The following is a 25182-nucleotide window of genomic DNA, read 5'->3' as shown; positions in this document are numbered from 1 at the left end:
GAATCCAGGTCTAGGGATCAGCCAGAGACCTGGCTGTTCTTCCTGCTGAAGATGCTTCTCTCTTGGTTACTGGAGGAAGCAGCCCTGGGCACCCACCATGCACCAACTGTTTATCTTTATAGTTGTGATTCATAAACTGAGACAAAATACTAAAGCAAGCCTTATTGTTACAGCAGAGTATACATATTGAAAAATATATTCTGCTTTAAGTAATTTGTTTGGACCTAATAAATAGATAAATTTAAGCCGTAAAAATAAGCTAGCAAAATACACCAAAAAATGCACGTGTAATTATCGTTTAGAGGAAATGGGTCTGGTAAAGAACACAGTAGAGTTTTAGTAACTTTTAGACAATACGAATTACTGAAAATTCTTGATAAACACAATTAGCACTTAGAAGAGTGGTCCACAAAATGATACAAATAATAAAGCATAAAGTGAAATTATTTTCTATGAAACTTTTCTAATAATATAGCATTTTCATCTTTTTAAAACGGTAGATTAGGATTATAATATAGATGAAATCAAAAGCCAATAAAAGCCCAAGATCCTCATTAGGGAACACAAGAGCTCCTCTATACCCCTAGAACCTACAATGGAAACCATGATTCTTACATCCTGCTGCCTTATATATGAGAGTAGCAACACCAGATTGCTTACAGTTTGCACTCATTTTGTTAGGAAATGCCAAGCTCCCTCTTCTCTCTACTCCAGCTTCAACCACACTGCAATCCAAGCATTACTCTCTAAAACCTGTTTCTTTGAGCCCCTGTTCACGTCAGTTACTGAACTTGTTGTATGATGCCACTTTCCAGTGTTTCTTCTCCTACCTAGATTGTGAACTCCCTAGGGGAATGTCTTATAAATAACTATCCCTACCACTTACCTGTATTTACATTGCAGGTATTAGGTAAATGCTTGCTGAAGTGGACTCACTGGCATTTTTACCAACATTATTAACTCCTTCACCAATTTTGCAACTGAAGGTAACTAAGAATATAACTTAAGACAGAATAGTAAGTACAGACACATAGTTGTTTTTACTTTCTCATTTATTGATGCCTTGGCCACAATGAACTAAAGATGTAAATGGAGAATATTAAGTGTAAAGGACTGAGAATACCTCTGAGAATTCTTAGAAAACAGATAATACAGAGAAAAGAAGTAGGGAAATTGTGAGCAAGCCCATCAGCCTACAAATAGTATTTTCAAGTTGATCATTAGTTTGCTTATGGAAATCTAAATATATTCTGTCTCATGAAAAATGACATAAACTGGGTGTTAAAAAACTAAAGCAAATATCATTGTCCGCTTAAAGAAATCAATGGATTTAGCAACTTCTAAAAATAAAATTAAACTTTACTACTATAGAATACCAACTGTAACTTCTAAAATGAATACTATTTAGATTTTATAAAAATATCAATGACTACATACATTAGAGACTAGACATGATCTTGAGATAAGTACAATATTTTAAAGGTAAAGAAGGTCTAGGAAAATTCTATCACTTTGTTGAGGGTTATACAAGCAGTTAAAATGGCCAGGACATCTAGATTATTACCCTTAAATTTAGTTTTTCCTGTTACATACTGCCTAGGAAGAAATGTTAAAACTCTTCCTGTATTAGTGAGACTTGCATCCAATCCCACTTATATCATCTTACTTTAGTAAAAATAAATGGCTTATTCAGATGATATTTTTCATAAACCTTGCTGATATTACAGGAAATCTACCAGGGAATAATTCTATTATTTCTAGGAGAAAAATTACTGATCTATTAGAACTTTTCTGTACTATATTAGTTAAAAGGGCTTACTTTTATATAAGTATTTGGAATCACTGTATTACCATTCAGGAAAAAACATAATGAGACAATTTATAATCTTTACAATTACTAAAAGTAAAATTTATGAACTAATTTCATGAAATTTTCACTGTAACTACTATCACTAACCATCTGACAATATAAATCATCTCACAACCAGGGGGATAGAGGTCATCTCTTAAGACATGCTATAATCATTGTGGAAAAAGCTCTCCTTATTTATATTTACTTATTTATGTAAATCTTGAACAAAAGAACTGTTAGCAAAGGTTTAATCAAATATAATTGGTTTATGTTTCTCTCCTAGCAAATGATTAAACTCGAAACAGAAGAATTAATTTTTGAGGAGCCAAATCAGTAAATTAGGTGACTGGAAAGCAAGAAGCATGGCTGCAATGTGGGGACAGAATGTGGGTTCAGACTCCCAAGGATGTGTATATTAAGAGGAGTTGAGTGAGACTCCTCTGTCTTACTCAGGGCATGCCAGCAGGGTTCCAGGGGGAAGGAGAATCAGGAAACCTACAAGCCAGGCAGGCCAAGTGTACTTATCTGATTTCACCACCATGAATTTAACTGTAGCCATATTTGCAAGTTACCAATTTGGAAGTTTACAAGTGCACCATAGTGGGTACTTGTCATCGTTGGTGCTACGTCATGATAACAGGTTGACATTCAATGCTGCTACAGCACAATATGTATCAAACTTACTGGGCATCAAGGATACTAAGATGTTAAACTAATTAATACTATCACAATGAAATGAAAAAGGTAAACATCTATATCTGCTAACAAGTGTTTGGAAATGCACATTTATATAAAATTATTATATAAAGGCTTTCATGATACAGCTCCCTGGCTCTTAAATTTTGAAAAGGACAATAAAATTCTGAATTTTTTTTTGCCCTTGCTACTGAGATCTGTGACAGAAGTGAAAAAGAGGCAACACTTCAACTTGGTTATTTATGAAATCAGGAGTTCAGTATGAAACTTCCTTCAGAATTAAAAATCATTTCAGACCAAAGAAGTATATGTGCTAATAACATTTATAAAATATCTCCACACTATTTACTAACAAAGCCTCATAAAATTTACATACTAAATACAGTAAAAATAATTTCTAATAAAGATTTTCCTGTCTTCCTAAACAAAATTTCTTGAGGTATCACTGTAAGACGCCAATATGGCACATTTGTCACACAATTCATGAGTCCATTCTAAAAATCCTGACCCACATTGCTACTTTCTAACAGGATGAACTAGTCTCAGGAAGAAATGCTTCAATTGTTACAAAAAAACAAAGGAGGCAGGTACTAGAAACTTGGCATTGTATAAAACAATTAAACTTATTATAAATACCCTATCTTCCTGCAGATACCATTCATTTAAAAAGTATTACTCAAACCCAGTAAAGCTTTGTCTCCTATGATAGTTAAAAAAAAAATCCTAGCGATTTAAGAATTTCACTATCTTTCTACATTACATCACAGTACATAAAGCTCTTAAAAATTTCAATATCAAGAGTACATCATTACCTCATAGCTAGCTTCCTCACTGGAAGGCAGACACTTGATTCAGCAGCTTTTAACTGCTAGATTAGAGCAGGGAAGCCATTTCACAATCAGCTTACAAAAAATAAGACAACATGCAGAGACACAAATACTAAAAATGTGTTTTGTATGTACAAATATCTATGTCCTGAAGTATGGCTATTAAGTAACAAGACTGACATAAAGCCAGAGGGATGATGGTTCTACATATGAAAAATATACATACGGAAAAGCAGGGGATTTACTGCAAAGCATAATTATACAATACGTTCCAAGGAAGAGCAAATGAATTTTTAAATTTCACGACTTAGGTCACAGTTTCAGTTACTTTTTACTGAATTCAGAACGATTAGGGGCAGAAGAATGCTTTTCCTTTTTTCTCTTCTTTTTTTCCTTTTTGTGATGTTTCCCTTTTTTTGATTTGTTCTTTTTTTCTTTTTTCTTTTCCTTCTTCTGACATTTTTGTTTCTTTTGTTTTGAAGAGTCCTCTTCAGTGGAACTGGAATAAGACCTATGGGCAATAATATACACTGAAAATTTATAACTGATTAGGTAACTTTAAGTGGGATTTTAGCTGACATAACTTCTCTTGGAATAAAAAGGGGATATAAACATAAACTCAAAATGTGCTTTGTTTTCACTTCAGATGCTAAATGCAGAATTTTTGATGCTTGGTCACAGAAACTTGACAACACTACCACCTCTATTGTGTTCAACTGTGAATTTTCAATTCAGTAAAGATGAAATTCTTTTCCTATGATTTTCATTTTTTTTCATGCTGTAGTACCCTTCAAAATCTTAAAAGATAAACAAAGCACTATTCTTCAACCTCCATTATATACACGGTATATCTAACTTGTTAACATATTTTCTTACAAGAACCACAAACGATGCAATTATATGCACATATAAAAGGCTGCAATTGTGCTTCCATAGAAAAGCTGAAAATTAACAAAATAAAAGCACATTTCTAACTCATTTGATCTTTCACATTAACATAGGGCTTTCTTTACATGCAGAGTGATACAATGAACACTTGAATTGCAAAATAATTTCTGCTAGATGCAGAGAGGATTCTTTTAACTACTCCAGATATGAGTGAGGTTGGCTTTTTATCAGACTTTATTTTCTAATATCATTCTGACAAGAAATTGGAAAAAAATAGAATTCCTGCACTGCTAATAGAAAGAAATGAAAAAAAGAAAAAGTCATTTGTAGATTTATGTTAAGTGGTATTTAACATTCTAACTACACTCAAAACAAAAACATGTGACAAGTCAGAAACTGAGTTCACTTAAAATAACACAGGTGTCTTTAGCTAGCTTATTGACCTAAATTTCAGCAGGTAAACCCAGACTGAAAACAATCATATATGACCACAAGATTTCAAGTGATTCTGTGTCTAAGGAACTGTGTCCCAACTCAGAGCTATCCTTCATTTTACTCTTGTGCTCTCTGTCTGGTCTGTCTATCTACTTGGGACTTCAACCATTTGCAAAGCTTATCTTCTCATCTAGTCTTGTGGTTCTGCCTTAGCTCTATTTTTGTTAAGTTTGTCTCATTTCCTGTTTTAAATACCTTGTTCGACTTGACCCCTTGGATTCTGATTATAGCTTCTTCCTTGTTTTTAGATGATTATTAGTTGTCTATTTTTGGCTGGTTCATTCCTGGATTCTCATTTTTAAGGCAGAATTTTAAGCTCTGGTATTAAATGGCACTATCTCTACATGCATAGAAAAGTTAATTTAGTTTCAGGCCCTAAGTTCTGAGAGGCTTGAAATAGAGAGATCTGAATAAATGGTCTAATATAAAATGAAACTATCTGAAGATATTTGGAAGATAATAATCTCATTTGCTGTCAGCAATTCACCTTGCTGTGTTAGCACAAATTATCCAACAATAAACCAGTCAGAAACCCTGAGTTCTATGATTCTAGCAGTTATGTTAAAAACATTACTATTTAAATCCCAATAACAAAAAGTAAACCTTTTTACTTTATAAATTATCTATGATTAAAACATGCTATTAAATGCTTTATGAAAACTATAGTCATAATACCTGAATTATAGGACCTATAAATTTAGTGAGAACTAGGTCCAAACCAGATCTAAATATGACCAAGTGCTCTAAGCAATGTCAATATGTGTGTATTTATAATCATATGAACAAATGAAACTGTAGTTATTAATCAAAGAAGATATTGATTCTTACTACTCTTGATCAATTAGTCAGTTGTTTAAAAGTCAACAGTAAAATTCACAGGTAGCTGGTAAAGGTTCTGAAAAATCTGAAGGTATTTTTAGCTTGACGGATTCTATTAATAGTAGACATGTACTATTTAAGTTCCAGCTTCATCTATATGAGAACAAACTGTACATGAAGACTTTAGACATGTGTCCAATTAAAAAATTTAGTTACTGGTATAAAACTACAACTGTTGAATATTAATACATAAAAAATTTTATAATCATTTTGGACTAACATTGTAACTTTTATTTTTATAAATATGCTGTTAAAATACCTTTTCCTCTTTTTCTTCAATTTGATTTTCTCTTTGCTTTTCTCTTTTTTCTTTTCTTCTTCTTCATTTATTCCTGTGGAGGAAAAGGAAGTTGGAAAAATCAGGTCACCATGAATTTATACTGATTTGTTATGTGTGTAAATATGTTAATTTTAGTTGTTTGTTAGATAGAGAAGATGACAAAAATAGGAACATGTAGTAAAGCCGAACAAAAGAACCTTTAAAGATACATCTTTTTTTTATAGTGTAAGACAATGTGAATGGTCATATTTTTAATATACAAAGATTAGAGAAATGTGACTGACATAAGGGGGAAAAAGTCCCGACCAAAGATACAATGTATTATAAAGGAAAATTTTTCTGAAATTTGGGGAATATTTTTTTTTAACACCTTGTAGTTCTTAGTTATCCTTTCTTTCTGGGTCTGGAGTGGACCATATCTTTCTTGAATGCTATCAGTGACTGGCTTTCTAAATTGTGAAAAATAAAAGGCAAAAGGAATAAAGACAAGGTGGAATGAGGGAAGAAAGCATTACAAAAAAGAAAACAAAATATATCATTATTTAAGATGTAGCTTAGTGGTAGACTGACTGCCTTAAGAGTTCCTGGGTTCTATCCCCAGACAGTCTAGCTTGCTCATCCTAATGACATAGGCATGAAAACATCCTAAGCTGAGACATGAAATTGGAGAGAAGATGTTTTCCTGAAGCCAGAGGAGTGGACGCTTGCTGGCCAGGTTTCCTGAGGAGAGTAGGGGAGCTTTGTTCTAACCAGTCATTCCAGCTTCTCAGGAGATGTGTCCATCATGGGAACAACTCTTCTTTCTGGATGGAAAAACTGTGAACCTCAAGAAGCTTAAGGTAGTCAACGCAGAAAGTCATCCTTAGGTCTCTTCTCAGATGTGGAACAGAGGCCACCAGACCAGCAAGTGGTGCTTCTTCTGTGGTAGCTTCAGAAAGATCTATGGGTGATTACTCCACAGGTAAATACATTGAATGGCTGTTTGCTCCAAGTCATGTCCAGTTGAAACAAACAAACAAAAAAGAAAGGTACAAAAAAATCAGTTTGACATTCTTTCAGTGCTGCTCCCCGTCTGTATGCAAGGGGTGACATTGTGGTCGTAGTGGTATAGTTTGGGGGGGGGGTTGCCACTGGACAACTTGAGTGCTGGATGGTATGGCTAGGATGGAAAACAGCACTGGGATGGGCTGTGCGGGGTAGAAGTGTACTCTTCTCGCTTGTCTGCCTTCCCTTTGAGCAGGTCCAGGAAACCAAAGGCCAAGGTAGCCTTTTAGAAAGGGGTTAGCTCCTTGCAGCATGTCTGTTTTTCCAGGGAGTTTCTTTGTTTTTCTTAAAGATCTTCTATATATCTGTCTGTTGGCCACTAGGTTTGATAGAAACAATTATATTCTCAGTATAAATGAGATTGTCTTGTTGATATAGGGGGAGTAGGCTCTTAATGTCATCCTCATCATCAGCCTATTTGTTATCATTTGAAATAGGACCTAATTGTGCTATTTTCCCCTAACCATGGGAGAAATTCTAGACCAGACTCAAAGAGAGACATCAAGTATTTGATTTCTTCTAGTTATTAGCTTGTGATGAGAGCATTCCATGCTATTCAGGACCAAATTAAACATTAAACACCGTTCATTCCACTTTCAGGCTGCTGTGAGCATTTTGCCTGCCATTCGACTGACTAAATGTTTATCTTCCTTGTCATCAGTGATGTCAGTACCTACCTCATAGCCTTCTGTGTTAAGTGCTACGGGTAAGACCAGATTCCTGGGCAGAACTGGGGAAACTGAAACATCAATAAGTAATGTCTAAAATATATTGGTCAAGGTAAATACATAGACAAATACACAATACTGTATTTGTTAATATAATAATGGTATATAAGTCACGTTTAACTTTAATACAGAAATTAAAATACAAAATTATTAAAATAATCATAAATTAGCTAATGAGCACACAATATAAAGAGGTAAATTGTGATATGAATAATAAAGTGTATATAACAGTAAAAGCATAGTTTTTTTATACATGAGTGTAGATGATTTATAAGAGTCCTAAGAAAAATATATACTATAGATACACAAAAGAAAAGGAATCAATATATCACTGCAGAAAAACTTCAAATAACAAATGAGGAGTGGAAGAAACAAAAGCAAACACCAGACAAAAATGGTGAATAAAATGGCAGAAGTCTTCTCCTAGCAAAATTTTAATCTTAAATGGACTAAATGTCCCAATCAAAGGCAGAGAATGAACAAATGGATGAAAAGACAAGAATCAATCATAAGCCACTCAAGAGGCTCATTTTATCTTTGAGGGTAATTGGCTAAAAACAAAGGGATGGAAAAACATACTGTATGCAAATGATAACCATATGAGAACACCAGTGATTATACTTACATCATACTTGAAGCCAAAAACTGTCACAAGAGAAAATGTCATAAAAACAATGACAAATGACTTATTCAATAGAACATGTAACAAGTATAATTATACACGCAGCAGTCCACATCAGAGCACCAGAATACATAAAGCGATTAGTAATAGAACTGAAGAAGAAAGAGGCAGCTGTATAATAGTAGGGGAATTCACTGTCCATTGTCCACAATAGGTATAGTCACACAGAAAATTAGTAAGATAACCAGGAACATACAAGCTTACTATGCACAAGTCCTTGAGTTTAATCTCTATCACAGATAAAACACACATGCATGAATGTGCACACACAACACATACACACAAACTGGGAACAAAAAGGAAAATCCAAATACCAACAAATTCAGTCAAAAAGACTGGCCTCATTAGGTGAAGGAAATAAAAGATTAGAGAAGAAAAGAAATGAAAAGTCGTTTTAAAAAAAGATTAAAGAACAGAACTCCTTATGTAATCCAGATTAGCCTGCAATTTGCACTCTTCTGGCTTCTCTCTCCTATACCTTACCTGAGTGTTTTCTAAAAGACTAACATAATCAATAAAGCTTTAGCTAAATAAAAAATAAATGAAAAGACCCAAATAAATAAACTGAAAAGAGATTTACAGTGGATGTCTATTAAAATACAAAGGATTCTTTCTTTCTTTTTTTGGTTGCAGGGCTTCAACTCTGGGCCTAGGCGCTGTTCCTGAGCTCTTCAGCTCAAGGTGAGTGCTTTACCTCTTGAGCCACAGCACCATTTCCGGTTTTCTGGTGTTTAATTAGAGAAAAGAATCTCACGGACTTTCCTGATGGCTTTGAACTGAGATCCTGAGATCTCAGACTCCTGAGTAGCTAGGATTACAGGTGTGAGCCACTGGCACGGGCTATAAAGGATTATTTCTATTCCAATAGCTCTTGACCTACCTAGAAAAAGAGGGATGAATTTCTAGAAACATAATTTGCTAAAATTGATTCATGAAGAAATGGAAAATATGAGCAAACTAGTAAAAAGAAAGAGATTGGGTCAGTAATCAAAACCCTCTCAATATAGAAAAGTATACAAACAGATGACTTCTCCAGTGAACTCTATCACATATTTAAGGCAGCACTAAAGCTGTTCTTCTCAAATACTTCCAAATAATTAAGTCAAGTGAAAATGTCAAAACTCATTTACAAGGCTACCATTACCCTAATTAAAATGCTAAATAAGGCACCACAAGAAAACAAAATTATAGGCCATTATGCATGATAAACATGTATGCATTAATCCCCAACAAAATGGTACCAAACAGAATACAACAGAATATTAAGATTGCATATAGCTATCAAGTGGGATTTATTTCTTCAATGCAAGGATAGTCACATTTATGTAAATCAATGAATATACTACACAACATGAACAGAATGAAGGATATATAAACCAAATAATCATCTCAACAGAATGAAGGATATATAAACCAAATAATCATCTCAACAGGCATAGAAAAAAGCATTTGACAATAAATGAACAAGTCAATTATAAAGGAATATATGTTGTTTTGATAAAGGGTATATATGACGAGCCCATAACTAGCACGATAATAATGATGGAAAGTTCAAAGCTTTTCTTTTAAGGTAAAGAACTTGTGGACATTAAAAATGACATGATACTTTCTATTCAGCATAGTACTGAAAGCCCATCAGAGCAATTAGGAAAGAAAAGGCATCTAAATTGGAAAGAAAGAAGAAAAATATCTCTTTGCACATGACATAATCTTGTATGCAAAAAACTCTGAAAGTTTCAGAAAAAAAAACTGGTTTAAGTAAGTGAATTCAGTCAAGATGCAAGATACAAAATCAACATGTAAAAATAAGGTGTGTTTCTATACATAAATAACAAGGAGTTATCTATAAAAGGTATTCAAGAAAATAACCCCTCTTAAAATAGTATTAAAACAACAATGACAAATCACTCCCATGAACCAGTGGTTCATACCTATAACCCTACCTACTCAGGAGGTTGATTCAAGCTAGCCTATACTGAAAAGTTCTCAAGACTATTTCCTAAATAACCAGCAAAAATCCAGACTAGTGGCATGGCTCAAGTGGTAGGGTCCCAGCAAAGCAAGCAAGCTGAGCTGACTTAGGCTTTGAACTCAAATTTCAGTACTGGTTAAAAAAAAAGTAGAAGAGGCATAAAATACTTAAGAAATGATCTACAGTATCATAGATATTGTCTTCCTATTCTTTGTATTCTTTTCTACTTTCAATCCATGTATTTTTTATCTTGGTCTACTGCTTTCCTACCAATCCCCTTTTTTTCTCCTGTGCTAGTTCAGGGCTTGAACTTGGAGCCTTGTGCACTTGCTCAGCCTTTATGATCGTGGCACTCTTGATTGGCACTTTGGTTGGCACCCTTGCTACTTGAGGCATGGCTTACAGTCCAGTATTTTGCTGGACAATTGAACACAGACTTTTCTGCCAAGGCTGGCTTCAAACCAAGGCCCTCCAGTCCTCTGCCTCCTAAGCAGCTAGAATAACAAATGCGAGCAACTGGAACCTGGCTGATCTACACCTTTATATTAAAGCTTATTCCATATTTATTCCTGATACTACATACTCTTTGAGAAAAAGCTTTTTAAAGGTTATTTCGATACTGAAATTTTGAAAGCACTATTTTATTTTTATATCTGGTTACTTTTGTTGGAAAAACCATAGTAATTCACACATAATCTTCCTTCAAAAAATCCAAAGGCATTACCTATATCTTACTAATGTCTAATGCTGCTATAGTGAAGCATAAAGCAATTCTAATTCCTGACCTTTCATTGATGACCCCTGTTTAACTCCTAACTCTACAGCTTGAATTGTATTTTTTTCTTGTTTTCTATGAAATGAACTTTGAAAAATATGGACTTTGTATGGGTCTATATTTTATCACTGAACTGGTACTGTAGAAGTTTTTCAATCTAAAACCTTTTTCTTCCTAGGATTCATTTGAATGCAACATTTCCTAAACTGATACTCCATTCATCTTTTTTCCCCTCTTTCTTTTTGCTTCAGTTTTATCTTCCAACTCAATCAATTTAATCATGTCATTTTTAATGTCTACAAGTTCTTTTTTGTCCTTGAATGTCTTTTGTTTTCTTCTCCATGCACAGACTGAACGTTTCAAGTCGAGCTCTTTTGCTTGCTAGTTTATATACAGTCATGGACCACATTATGATGATGTAGCCAATGAAGGACTGAATTGTCCTACCATATAGCCTACGTGTGTAGTAGGCTCTACCACATAGGCTTTCCTGAGTACAAGTTATACAGTTCACAGTATGACAAAAATGCCCAAGATAGATTTTCAACATGTATCACTGCTATGTGACCTATGCCCAGGTTTCATATATGATTCTTCTCTTTAAAAAATGTAACTCTTGATTGCCCAAAATATTGACTGGAAGCACTAAGCAAGTGATGCTTAGAACACTAGACTTTAATGGTAAACTAGCAAGGCCAAAGGATTGTGCAAAGAATTATCACTAATCAATCTCCTTTTCTGTTTCTACAATTTTACTGCCATTGTTTCTGATCTTAATGTTTTATGCCTTTAACAACAACAAGAAATTATTATTTAGCTCTTGTTTACTGTCATTTTAGTGATATTGCAGTAGAGAGTTGTGTTAATCAGACTTTTTGGCAGTAAACAAGTACCTGAGAAACATTTTAGAAGGAGGATGGATTTATTGTGAATTATGGTTTTGGAAGTTTTAGTCCACTGGTGGCATTATTGTTTCTGGGCCATGGCAAGGCAAAATATCATGGAGACGGCAGTGATGGAACATTTTGTAGAGCAGACAGAACAGAAGAAGCCTAGGATGAGATATGGGTAGTCCTGAAGAATATTCTCCTAGTGATCCACTTTCTCAGATCAGGATCAGGCCCTACATTCCACAGCTCCTTATTACCTATTCGTATTTTGAATCTATCAATGGGTAAATCCATTGATGAAATCAGAGTCCTTATGATCCACTCACTTCTCCAAAGCCCCTAGTGAACACAGATAAACTGGGAATCAAACCTGCAACAGTTGAGCTTTTGGGGGAATCCTTTATAATCAAGGCATAACAGGAGCAAAAGTACGTGCATGAATTCAACCAACTGAATTATCATAAACAACATGATTTTCATTTGTTGTCTTTGAGACCCTTTCTTTCTTCTTTGTTTTCAACTTGTCCCAGTACCTGATATTTGATTTCTTCTTAATTGGAAGTAATATGGAAAATAAACATTTTTTTAAGTTCATTGTTTAATGTTTTCTGATCAACTAAAATAAAATGGAGCTTAACCATTAAAAGTCTCTCATCCCATACTTAAAGCTGTATTGAAATAGGTTTTATTTTACTTCTGTGTGAAACCTCCATATGGAATATATGGAATTATGTAGTTTACAAAATTATAGCACCAAATTTGATCCCATTGCAAGAATAAGCCATTTTATACACAAGATGTGGCATAAAATAGAAATGTTTCATGACTGATCTTTTTTTGTATATGTTTAAAATAATGTAGGAACGTCTGTTAAATTGACCAGTTGGTCTTGAAGTGGAAAGAAAGTGCTTGGTACTAGGCAAGATTGCTGGTTATTGTGACTTGACAATCTAATCTTTGGTCTAATATCAAAATCCAGATACAATGGGAGGCAGGAAAGAAACATGGTCTATGGAATCTGAAACAGTTGGCCTGCTGCTGAGCAGTGTTTGATCTTAGGCAAATTACTTAGTCTATTACAGCCTATTTCTCACCTGTGCAGAAACTTATACACGGAACAGAAAAGACATCTTAATGATAAATGCAATATAAAAATAAGATTAAAAAGTGGAACATTTAGAAATATGTTTAGCAAATGGAGTAAAAAAAATATTGCTCACTTTTCTCTTGTAATGCCTGCAATTTATTTAGTTCTTCATTCTCTTCATCACTGTCTTCACTGCTTGTGCTGCTGACATCGAGCACTATGTCCCGTTTGGGGTCTACTCGAAGAAAATTGCGGCATTCAAAGGTCAGATGACCAGCTGAATTAAAAAAAAAATAGAATGACATAACTATAGATTCACTTTGTATTTTTTTTGAATAGCAGAAAACAATTCATTTCAATAATTAAAAAAGTTTTAACTTTTAAAGAGTTGGTTACTTTTAATATATACATACATATATATATATATATATATATATATATATATATCCCCCCCCCCCAAACACAGTACTACAAGAGAATTTCTTCCTGAAACTTCTAATTCAATAAATATTTTGGGGAGTACTTATACATTTCAGGATATGAATTATATTTTCCCCTTCTAAAAATACATAACTATTATAATTTTAAAAAATCTAGAGAGCAATATAGGAGACTAACCTGATTAAAATATAATACATGCACATGTGAAATGTTATGGTGAATCCTGTAGTACACTCAATGCATAGTATTAAAAAATGAATAACAAAGCAAAATCAACTCTACCATGGGCAGGTATCAGTGGGAAGAGGCAAAGCAAAAGGGGAAGATGAATGAGGATAAATATGCTTGAAGTACTTTATATGCATGTATGAAAGTAGAACAATGAAAACTGTTGAAATTATTTTAAGAGGGAATGATATATATTCGAGTGTGATGGAGAGGGAGAGCTAATGGGCACATGGTATGCATGTATAGAAATATAAAGACACTACGTCTGTACAACTAATTCATGCTAATAAAAAAGCTTGGTAAGAAATAGAATACAACACCAACACGTACAGAAAATAATATAACCAATATGTATAACTTATCCACGTGGGTAGGACAGTCATAAGTACCTGAGGGAAGAACGGACAGGAACAAACATGAGTGTGCTGACAGCAGAACTGACATGCTGGCCAAGATCAGCAACTGAGAAGTCTCATGCCAGAGTCTTAGAAAGTAGTAACAGTGGGGCTTCAGCGTGAGCCTTAATGCCTGCAACCATGTGCTGCAACCCTGGCTGTCAAAGCCTACAACTACCCCCAAGGCATAGAATTTGTCTTTCTGTTAAAGGCCTGGAGCTCAGAGTCATCTACTGCTTCTGTAGCAAATACCTGCCAAGGGCTGAAGTAGCTGGAGGAGTTTCCATCTCAGTAGAGCAGAAGGACTCAGTCAGCTAGTCTGCAAAATCCTTCCAAATGCATCATTTATAAGTTTTACAAATGCTTTTTTTTGTTTCCAAACATAGAATTTTCAGACCTTATTCTTATTGTTGATTTTAAAATTTATTACACTGTTATCTGAGAATACAATTAGTATGTATGCTCTTTGGTGACTGATAAGATTTCTTTTGTGGCTTGGTATATAGTGAATTTAGGGGAGAGCTGGTAAGCATTTCATAAGGATATACACTATTTGTTGAGAATGGTAATGTATATTTTGTTGTTTAAATACTTGACAGAAGTACTTAGAATATGTTATTGATTTATCTACTTTTCCTGATAATTCAGTTTTTGTTATACATATTGAGCCATTAGTAAACACATTTGAGATAATTAATTTTTCAACTTTTTACCTAATTGTTCTTGTCCAAGTATTAAAGTAAAAATTGTTCCACTCCCACTGCTCTAATTGTTATGAATCCTATGAAATTGTATCATATGATACTATCATTTCTTTGAGTAAAAGCTAAATATCAGTAGTATTCAATCTAATCTGGACAAGAGTGTGAAGACCTCTCAATTGAAAGAGACTAACTTCTTCAACAGATAATTGAGGGACATTGGTTCTCTACATACAGAAGAATGAAAGGTGGACACATGCAAAAGTTAACTCAAAATAGACTGAAGACCATGAAACATAGGGTCCCAAATCACCAAACTCTTAGACTTCGATACCTTCACAAACAAGATACTCTCTGAACCTTGTAGTTTAGGGGTGAAATGAACTTCAGCCTCTCCTACATCCTCCCATCTGTAGGACTGACTAGTGGTGGGGCTTCTTCAAAGTATCGAGAAGTCTATTGAGTCTTAGCATCAATTAGTTGTACAAGAGGGTTTAATTCTGACATGTCCAGATATGCATACGATGTAGTTTGATCACATTCACCCACTCCCCTCCTTTTGAAACCAATCTCAATAAATTTCATTGTTCAATTTTTAGACATGTACAGAAAGTATTCCAACCACATGAACTTTCCTTCACCACCTCTGTTCTCCTACTCCCTCCTGGTACTACTCTTCTTGACATTTTTTTTTTAAGTATATGACAATTGTTCTGTATGGTATTTCAAACACGTATATACTTTAATGTATCTTTAATGTACAGTAATCAAATTGAACACCTCACTTTGCCCAATCCTCCTAACCTTGAATTACTCAACAGTCAGTAAGTTTTGTTTTCCCATTTGCATTCCCAGATGAAATATATTTTGCTATTGGTTACTCCTTAACATTCTCTTCTATCCCTTCTTAGTCCCCCTAAACAGTTTTACAATAACAAATATGTTATACATAGAGAGATCAAATTATTAGTATAAACTCAGTGTTGGCCAGATAAATAAATAAATAAAAATAATAAGCCTGAGGTAGCATTGTGGCTCAAGTGGTAGAGCACAGCCTTGAGGAAAAAAAAAAAAAAAAAAAAAAAAAAACCATGGACAGTGCCAGGCTGAATTGAAGCTAGAAGACTGGTATGCACAAACAAACTCATAAACAAATAGAGTTGGTTGAAAGGGACTCATTATAAATAAAAGAAAGTAGGATGATTTTTTTTGTTTTTTGTTTTTTTAGAATTCACAAACTTTATAGACAATGTGTACTTACGGTAGCCACATTTTTTACAGCCAGCTCTGACATTATCCTTGTTGCAACCTGAAAAAAAAAATTGGATGAGTCTTCTGAGATGCATAAAGACTTTATCACATGAAATTAGAAATGTTTGTTTGTAAAACTTTCTTGAATAGAAAAAAATGATCTCTGATACATTATAGTAATACTACTAAATTATTCTGACTCTTAAAAGCAATTTATTCAGACTGAATTTATTCAAATCACTTGAGAGATACTTAAATTTGTTTTTATTTTTAAAATTTATTTTATTTTATTGTAAAGGTGATGTACAGAGGGGTTACAGTTACATAAATAAGGTAATGAGTACATTTCTTGTGGAACAGTGTTACCCCCTCAATAGTAGAGTCAAGAACATTTCAGGAATTCTACAACAGTAAGGAAAAATATTTGTTATTCAAATGTGAAAACTGTTAATTTACTATTCATAAATGAGAAATTAAAAATAATATATTTTTCCTTCTTTGTGTATGTGTTGTGTGCACACATGTGCACATGTGTGTGTGTATCTGTTTGTGTGTATGTGTGGTGCCTAGGATCAAACCATGGGCCTTTATTATATACTAAGTAAGCACTTTGCCAGTGAAATTACAGAACAGTGGCTGCAATGCTTAGATATTATAAGAAGCATTAACTTCAACCACAAATTTCAGCAAAACAAACTACTCATGTGCCTAATTTTGATAAATGTTTACAAATATTTGTAGTATATGAGGCAATACTGAAAGTTTAAGTACTAGAAATAAATTAAAACTGACTTTTAAATGGCAGTAATATATACAACATAAAATTTACCATCATAACCATTCATAGTGTTGCAATTCAATAGAATAAAAATATATTCACAGTGTTGCACAAGCATTCAACCATTTCCTATTTCTAAAAGATTTACCTCATTGCAAGCATTAACTGTACCCATTAAACAAGTTCTCTCTTCTCTTCTCTTTAGTCCCTGGCTATCTCTATTCTGTTTTTAAGAATTTTCCAAAAAAAAAAAAGAATTTTCCATTTCTTGGAATTCATTTTGATAAACATAAATGATAAACATCATTTTTTATGATCATATGCACATAGCTAGTTATCAAAATGAACTCCAAGAAATGAAAACAAGAGGTTTTCTTTCTTTCTTTTTTTTGCATCTTTTCTCCTTTGTCACTATTTTTGTTTTCTGCACCTTTGGTTTTATATGTAAGTTTATCTGTTTGGGGGAGGGTAAAGTAGAGCACAGAAATGTTAACACAAAGCATAAACAAATGTAGCAGTGATACTCACTAGACACTATGTTGAAAATGAGATATATAACTTGTGGGAGTGGTCAGGAGGGAAAAACTGGGAGAAAATGAGGGAAGAGGTGACACTATTGAAAAAGAAATGTATTCATTACCTGACTTAAGCCCTTTGTACCTCACCTTTACTAAAACAAAAATATAAAAAGAATTTCCCATATGCATGGAGAAATTACACTATCTTTAGTCTGATTTTACTTAGCAGAATGTTTTAAAGGATCATCTATATTGAGCAGTTATCTTATTAATATTATTTTATATGACTGAATAACACACAGTTAAAATTTATTTAAACCTCCAAGTGACCTCCAATAGTGAGTTCAATAAAGCTCAGTTCAGTCTTATTCCATTTCCTTGCTGACGGGCATCTAAGTTCTAAACCATTCAAGTGGAGATACTATCTCAGTGTAACATATATATTAAAATGGCTAAGTGTGAACAGAAAATAGTACTAATTTGTAAGAAAAAAATCCCTCCAAAATTATTTACTTAATATTATGAGGTTAATATAATGGTTATTTTTCCTAATTTACATTTTTCTCTCAAATATTGAATTGCTCTAGTAAAACCAGTTTTGCTAGAATGCTTGTTTTTAAAACGTAAATGTAAAAACATAACCAACATATTTGGGAACAATTTAGACATAAAAATCTGACTTTCCTCCATGAAAATCAGTGGGTTGATCTGAGCTGCCAGGAATATACAAGACGCAAGCACTGCACTCAGAAGACTTCAAGACCTCAGGTCATTTCAGGATCATGGGCAGCAGTGCTCATCCACAAGTGGTGATCGAACTTTCCATTGATTTCACATCATCTCTGTCCCACTCAGCTCACAGGCTGAGCACTTCTAAGAAGAACTTCATCAGTACCCTCCAGTCTTTTAAAGGTAAAGTGTCAAATTTGACATGGTATTTAATGCCTTTTTTAAAAAAAAATCATTTAACATGTGCAAAACACCATGTCACTTTTTATTAAGTCCAAACTTTTTGAGCACTATGGCCCAATCCCTTTGTCTCCATAAACTGGACATTACTGCATAGTATAAGGATGCATATGCCACATTATAGAAAAACCATGACTGGAATAAAGCTGGATTCATACTATCTGAGGCTTTTTCATTATGAAATCAACCGCATATTGAAGAAAAAAAAAAAAAAGCTCAGAGAATTCGGGTCAATGTTGTGTGTTTCCATAGAAACCAAAGATGCAGAATAATGCTGCACAAACCTGTGCTAAATGCACAATTATAGTCCCTGCAACAGACTAAGAATGTTGTAACAGATAGACTTGAAACAATCTCATCTCAGCATGTATTAAATACATTTATGACACAAAAAAACCACTGATACGAATCATTCAAGTATATCATACTTTTAAAGGAAATAAAATATGAAACATCTTCAAGTCAGGCCATCTTTTTTTTTCACAAAGTTGAAACTTTTATATAAAAATATATAACAAAACCCATTATTTATAATGTAACTGCCTATTAACTATTTCCTCACTAGCCATTAGTTAAATTAAGATCACAGCATCAGTTGTCTTTAATTTCTGTGACCACCTGAATGCTTCTTTCTGCAATTTAATCTCAGGCAAATAACAGCCTCAATCTGAGAGAACTGGCACAGTGAAAGGGGTAGTTTATTCTGTTTTGAGGACCAGTGCTAGGGATAATGATGCCACTCTTAAAGTTTCCTTGGCTTTGTCTATTTTGTGAGCATTATTTTCCAGGATTTTCTCCCTGTTTTTCCTTTTCTGATTAAGTCTGCCAGAACTCAAAATCCTTGGTCAAAATAAATCAGAAAATTGTACTATGAAACCCTTACTCAGCTAAGATACCTAATGGTGTCAATTCCTCTCCTTTATAGAAGTTTGTAACGGTTATTCATAGCCTCTCTCCAATCCAGGCTTCAAAGTTCTTTCAATTGTGACCTACAATCTAAATTTTGTCACAATAAGAAAAAAACCCTAAATGTAAACCTTATCAAAACCAAACTAAAAAGACACTTTAAATTTTGTGAAAAAAATATGTGCATCTCACAATACTAACATAGGTTAATTATTCCTACTGTGTAAAATCCAGCAAACCATTAATTTGTGGACAGAAAGTTCACAGAAAAGGAAGTAGAAGTGACTCTGAAACACTCAGCTTTATTTATAATAAGTGAAGTATCCATTAAAATTGTAGTAGGATTCCATTTTCACTTCTCATGATAGGAAAGATTGAAAAGGTTGAAGAGGGTGCTTGGGTAAGGATACTGCTGCCACTGCCAAGAGTGTAAATTATCACTGAACTATCTCCACAGAAAGCAAGCTGGTGTAATCTATCAGGACTATAAATTTACAGACTGCCTTCAACCAGCAATTCCACACCTGTGAATTAACCCTCTCAACTTACTTTTACAAATGCATACTGACTTACAAATGAAGTCATTCATGGCGACACAGTTTATAAGAGTGGAGATAATTAAAATTTAAATAGAAGTCTGACAAATTTTGGAATTAAGGAACAAAGATCATCTTAAATGAAATGTAATGATCTCAAAGACACATTTTTATTTATTTATGTATTATTTGTGTGTGCATGTGTGTGAGAGAAAGAGAGAAGGAAGGAAAGAAAGAAAGAAAGAAAGAAAGAAAGAAAGAAAGAAAGAAAGAAAGAAAGAAAGAAACAAACAAACAAAGAAAGTGTACTGGGGCTTAAACTCGCAGCCAGTCTACTCTCCTTTAACTTCTTTGCTATACCCCTTGAATCACACCTCTACCTCTGGCTTTTTACTGGTTAATTGGAAATAGGAGTCTCACAGACTTGTGCTACAGCTAATTTTAAACTGTGATCCTCAGATCTCAGCCTACTAAGAGCTAGGATTACACATCGGGCATAGGCATCTAGCAACCAAAATATTTTAAAACAGGAGATGTCTTAATTGTACATATAAAATTAACCCTCAAAATCATCTGGCCTTCAAAAGAGGGATAAAAGTAAACAAAACGAAGAGTTGCTTTAACTATTGGCATGAGAAAGATAATATTTAAGTAAATGCATATAACTTTTATCCACTCGTCTCATATAATGATCTATGAAGAAAAGATGCTGTACAGGTACAGGTTTAAGATAACAGAGAAATTTAATTTGTGAACTAAAGAAAAATCAATACTGCTGACCAGATAAATCTGCTTACTTATTATTTACCTGTTATGGATACAATTCTGAATTGGGATTTGGAGTAGTCATAGAGATGAATAAAATCCCTCATTAAAGGAAGCTACACTATACTATGCTGTCTAGAATAATGCACTCATGGCTGTAAATATGAGAAAATATGCAGGTGTCATAAGGACACTGGTTCTGTTAATAAATATGAAGAAATGACAGACAAGACTTTAAGATGAAAGACAGGGAAATGTAGGCAAGTGTAATAAAAAGGGGTGACAACAACAACCAAAACCACAGATTTTTCACAACATTAGAGAATATGCAAGAGTGGTGGAAGGAAAAAGATAGAAAAGGTGATTAGGCCATCTTCAGGAATATGCACTTTATTCTTTTTTTTGTGCTGGTCCTGGGGTTTGAACTTAGGGCCTAGGTGCTGTCTCTAAGCTATTTTGCTCATGGTTAGCACTCTACTACTTGAGCCACAGCTTCACTTTTAGCTTTTTGTTGGGTAATTGGAGATAAGTCATAGATTTTCCTGCTCAGGCTGTCTTTGAACCACGATCCTCAGATCTCAGCCTCTTGAATAGCTAGGATTTTAAGAGTGAGCCACTGTCACACAATCCTGCTTCATTCTTGAAGAGAGGGGGAACTGGCATTTTAATACTTTAGAAGCTGAAGAATTCTAAGCCATCGATCCCTTCATTATGGAAACAAGGAAACCAAGCCTCTGAAAAACTAAGTGGCTTAAAAAGAATTTTACAAAACTCACAGATATGGATTTAAAATAAAATCCTACAAATGATAGGATATATGGTTTTGAAAATTACTGTTACAACATAAACTGGATACGGGTGGCTCATGCCTGTAATTCTAGCTACTAAGGCAGCTGAGATCTGAGGATCACAGGTTGAAGCTAGCTCAGACAAAAAAGTCCCTGTGAGCCTCTTCTCCAAAAAACTACCCAAAAAAGCTGGAAGTGGTTCTGTGGCTCAAAGCGCTAGCCTTAAACACAAAGAGGCTCAGGGATAGCTCTCAGGCCTTGATTTCAAGCCCGAGGACTGGCAAAAAACAAAACAAAACACTCCCCCCCCCAAAAAAACCCTACAAAAACACAACATGAATTGGAGAATAAATTACCAATAGTATAGTTTATAAAGAAAAAACAATTATAGTGTAATTTGGAATTCTATCTATTCTGAGATGCTACAGTGATGTTTTTAAGAATCTCACTCATTGTGGTAATCAGACAGAAATGTTCTGTTAGCCATTGGTGATTTCCTAACTTGGCTCTAAAGATTTCACAGAAAGATAAAAGACACCCCCCCAATTAAAACAAAATACAAACAAAAACTCACCACCAAAAATTAGAGCTTTGTGCCAACCACACCAGTAACATACATTGCCACTTATCCCAGGCCAAGTCTTCCTAGAGAATCACTCACAAGATTTCAACACCTGAGCTAATTTCAACAACTGTAAATGGGCAAAGCAAGTTTCACTGAGTCCTATGTTCAACTCCCATTTCTCTAATAACAACAAAGCTCCTGAGATTTCTCTAAGGGTCTATAATATGCTATTGTTATCTACATAATGATTTAAGCTTACCATACAATGCTAAGAAAAAACAGCTGAAGCACGTGAACATCCAACAGACTAGGTCAGTTTTCTTCTGTGGTATGTGGAAAGCAGCCTTATTATCTTACAGTCACACTTTGTAATAATCACTAGCAGAACTACCCCCAAGAAATGCCTAGCTGAATCCTTTATACCTAAAATAAAAGAACACAGCATAATACTTGTTCTCTTTGATGATCTCGTCTAAAGGTTTCAAAGGAGCCCTATTTTCTTTAATACACTGTCTGGATCGATCATTCAAGAAATTACCTTAACATTTTCTATCTGTATTTCCTAAGGCACTTGCATTGTACTTGTATAGTGCCTGTCATGATTATTGTCTCAATTTTTGCTAAGTTAAAACAGTTTATCTATAGGCTTCAAAGTGTTATTTTGAATTGAAAGGTATATATCTGTAGCCTAGTTTCTGGGAATTTCAAAGAAAATTTTGAAGAAACTACTTTAGCCCTCCTTCTGCAATCTCCATTACTGAAGTTTTCAAGGTTGTATCCTTTTGCATGCCCATACTACACAGGTAGTCACAAAACTTTCTCAATAAAGGGTCAACTTGTGTGATGCTAAGATCAACACAAGTGATTTGGCCTATGAGAATACCTAGACAATCTATCCAGGCTTGTCTCTAGACTTGTCATAGATCTTCCCTTCATAATCTACACTCTATATCTGAGCAAAGTCATCTACTCTATAGCTTTAATCATTACATGTATAGCTGATACCTACATCATGGACTTTGACACTGATTTCTTTCCTAAGAGACAGATTGTATCTCAGACTATCAGATATTTCTATTCTTGTGTTATACTTAGTGTCATGCTCCAAAGTAAAGTCATCTTCCTTCTAAACTGTGCTTTGAGTTATCAGAAATTAGTCCTAACCCAACTAACAGTGAGACCTAGGTTAATTACATTTCCATTTTTCATCTTCATAGAATCAATCAATCATTTCTAGTGATCCTATCATCAAAAATACATCTCGAACCTATTTGCTTCTCTCAGATCAAAGCTAAGCTAGACACCATCATAGCTCACCAAAACTACTCCTAATTAATGAACTTTCATCCAGACTACACTATAACCTGAATTATTTATCCAAAGTGTGCATCTGCATGAAAATCCTAAGTGGCTTCCTATTCTCCATGATATCTGTCATTTATGTTAAGTTATACAATATTGAGGCAAGATGAATTCACACATATGGTATAGAGGAGCCCAAATGACTTGTCACTCATAGCTCAAAATAGGTAAGTTATTTGACTTTTCTGTCCCCCAGTTTCTTCATCTGTGAAATGGGAACATTAGTGTTTTTCACAGCAAGGTTGAAAAAAGTGAAAGAAGATCATTGAAATCTTTGCTATACTATCTAAGGTCAGTTATTAGCTCTTTAATTACTCACTTTCCTACATTTGCAAGTGGAGTATTATCCATAGCAAACATATTCTCTTCTCACATACATCTTCTTCCTCTACCTCTGATTGCAATCTCCCCTATAAGTACTCATCTTTCCCACAATTCTTTTGGTCTCTTAAGTGCTGATGGTCCCTTCTATACCCTGTTAGATGTTTTACTATCTGCTCCCCAACACCTTGAATTTTCCTTGCTGGGACACTAGCTCCATGTCTCTCTCTTCACTGCTAAACTGGAAGTTTTGTGTGAAGAGCAATTATGTCTACCTAGGATGGTGCCTGGCACACAGAAAGAACTTAATAAAGAATGCACACTTCTCTCAGTTTCAGATGTGCTCCTCTTCAAACTGCACAAAATTCTTCCCTTAAAAACTGCCTGTAAAATTAAGATTCAGAAAAGCTGCCACGGATCAAATAAACTGGTCAACCAATGCGGAGAGAGGCAGGTTTAAACAAAGCGTTTCTGAAACAATACTTTTCAGAATCTTTTCTACAGTAAAGGGCACTCTGCATCCCCACGCTGGGGTGTAAACAGTGTCCTGCAGATACACCGTGGGAAAGCCAATTTAAGAGGTGCCCAATCCCACCTGAATTTCCTAAGAAACTGAATCCCTAAAGAGGACATCTTTGGGAACTTAGTCCTCAGAGTTTGGATACAGAAACTGGGACTAGAAAGGACCTTACATAGAACTCAACAAAGCGCCTTCTTTGACAGATAGGAAAACTGAGCCCCAGAAGGGCAAAGCTGAAGTTCTGCGGCCACACAACAGGAAGAACTAGAAATGGAGGGAACCCAAGAACGCACTTTCCGTACGAACACAGGGCATTCGGCTCCCGGGGAGAACCACGTGTTTCCACTTCAGATTTTATTTTCAAGCCACAAAAAACTCAAGGCCAATGGTCCTGGTCCCTCGGCGCCCGGCTAGGCCTATAATCCACTGTCCGTCTACAGGAGACTTTCCCTGTAATCCTGCGCAGCTGACCCGGCTGGGGGCGGGAAGGAGAGTTTCTTTCTTTACTTTAGACTTGCAGCGTAAACCTTTAAAGGTAAACCAACAGAATCTGTCGATTTTTAAGGCCATGAATCTGTCCCTTCCCCACTGAGCCCTAGCCCACTTGACCCCACCCGCTTCCTTCTAAGCTGGAAAGCAGGGATCCCGCTGCTGGTCTTCACCTGGCACTGCCATGTCGCTGGTAACAGAAGTCACTGGATCCAGCAGATGTGGAAAAATGCGTTTTCTTCTCGCTGGCTGCGGAGGCACCACAGGGTCAAGGCAGTCTCTTTCACCCACACGGGGCCCGTGTCCACACCGCAGCAGGAAGGCCTAGGGCGCCTCCAGGGATAGCGGAACCAAGTCGTTGCGGATGCAGTTTCCGGGAGAGGCACATTTCATGACACACCTGGTCCGAACCATTATTGCCAATATCGGGGGGGGGGAAAGAGGTGAGTGTGAACTGCGCATGCCTAAAGTGAAGTGAACACAACCCCGATGGTTTCAGACTCTTCTGTTTTAACGTTGTTACAAGTCACATTTAAACTGATGTCAATCTGGTG

The 25182-nt window shown here is 34.9% G+C and overlaps 1 protein-coding gene across 1 annotated transcript; it reads right to left on the bottom strand.

Annotated features, from left to right (window-relative positions):
- Positions 1 to 1034: 1034 nt before the first annotated feature.
- On the bottom strand, positions 1035 to 24981 carry LOC138833031 (protein SREK1IP1). The gene is made up of 5 exons (XM_070031390.1): positions 24802 to 24981; positions 16122 to 16169; positions 13229 to 13372; positions 5897 to 5969; positions 1035 to 3886 (listed from the first exon to the last, which is right to left on the bottom strand). Exons 1-5 carry the CDS (start codon positions 24812 to 24814, stop codon positions 3700 to 3702), a joined length of 465 nt encoding a protein of 154 aa, XP_069887491.1. The 5' UTR covers positions 24815 to 24981; the 3' UTR covers positions 1035 to 3699.
- Between the last annotated feature and the right edge of the window lie 201 nt (positions 24982 to 25182).

This window comes from Dipodomys merriami, unplaced genomic scaffold, assembly GCF_024711535.1.
Source record: "Dipodomys merriami isolate MVZ:Mamm:240054 unplaced genomic scaffold, mDipMer1.0.p SCAF_20, whole genome shotgun sequence".
NCBI classification, from domain to species: domain Eukaryota; kingdom Metazoa; phylum Chordata; class Mammalia; order Rodentia; family Heteromyidae; genus Dipodomys; species Dipodomys merriami.
This window is presented reverse-complemented; position numbering and strand designations above follow the sequence as displayed.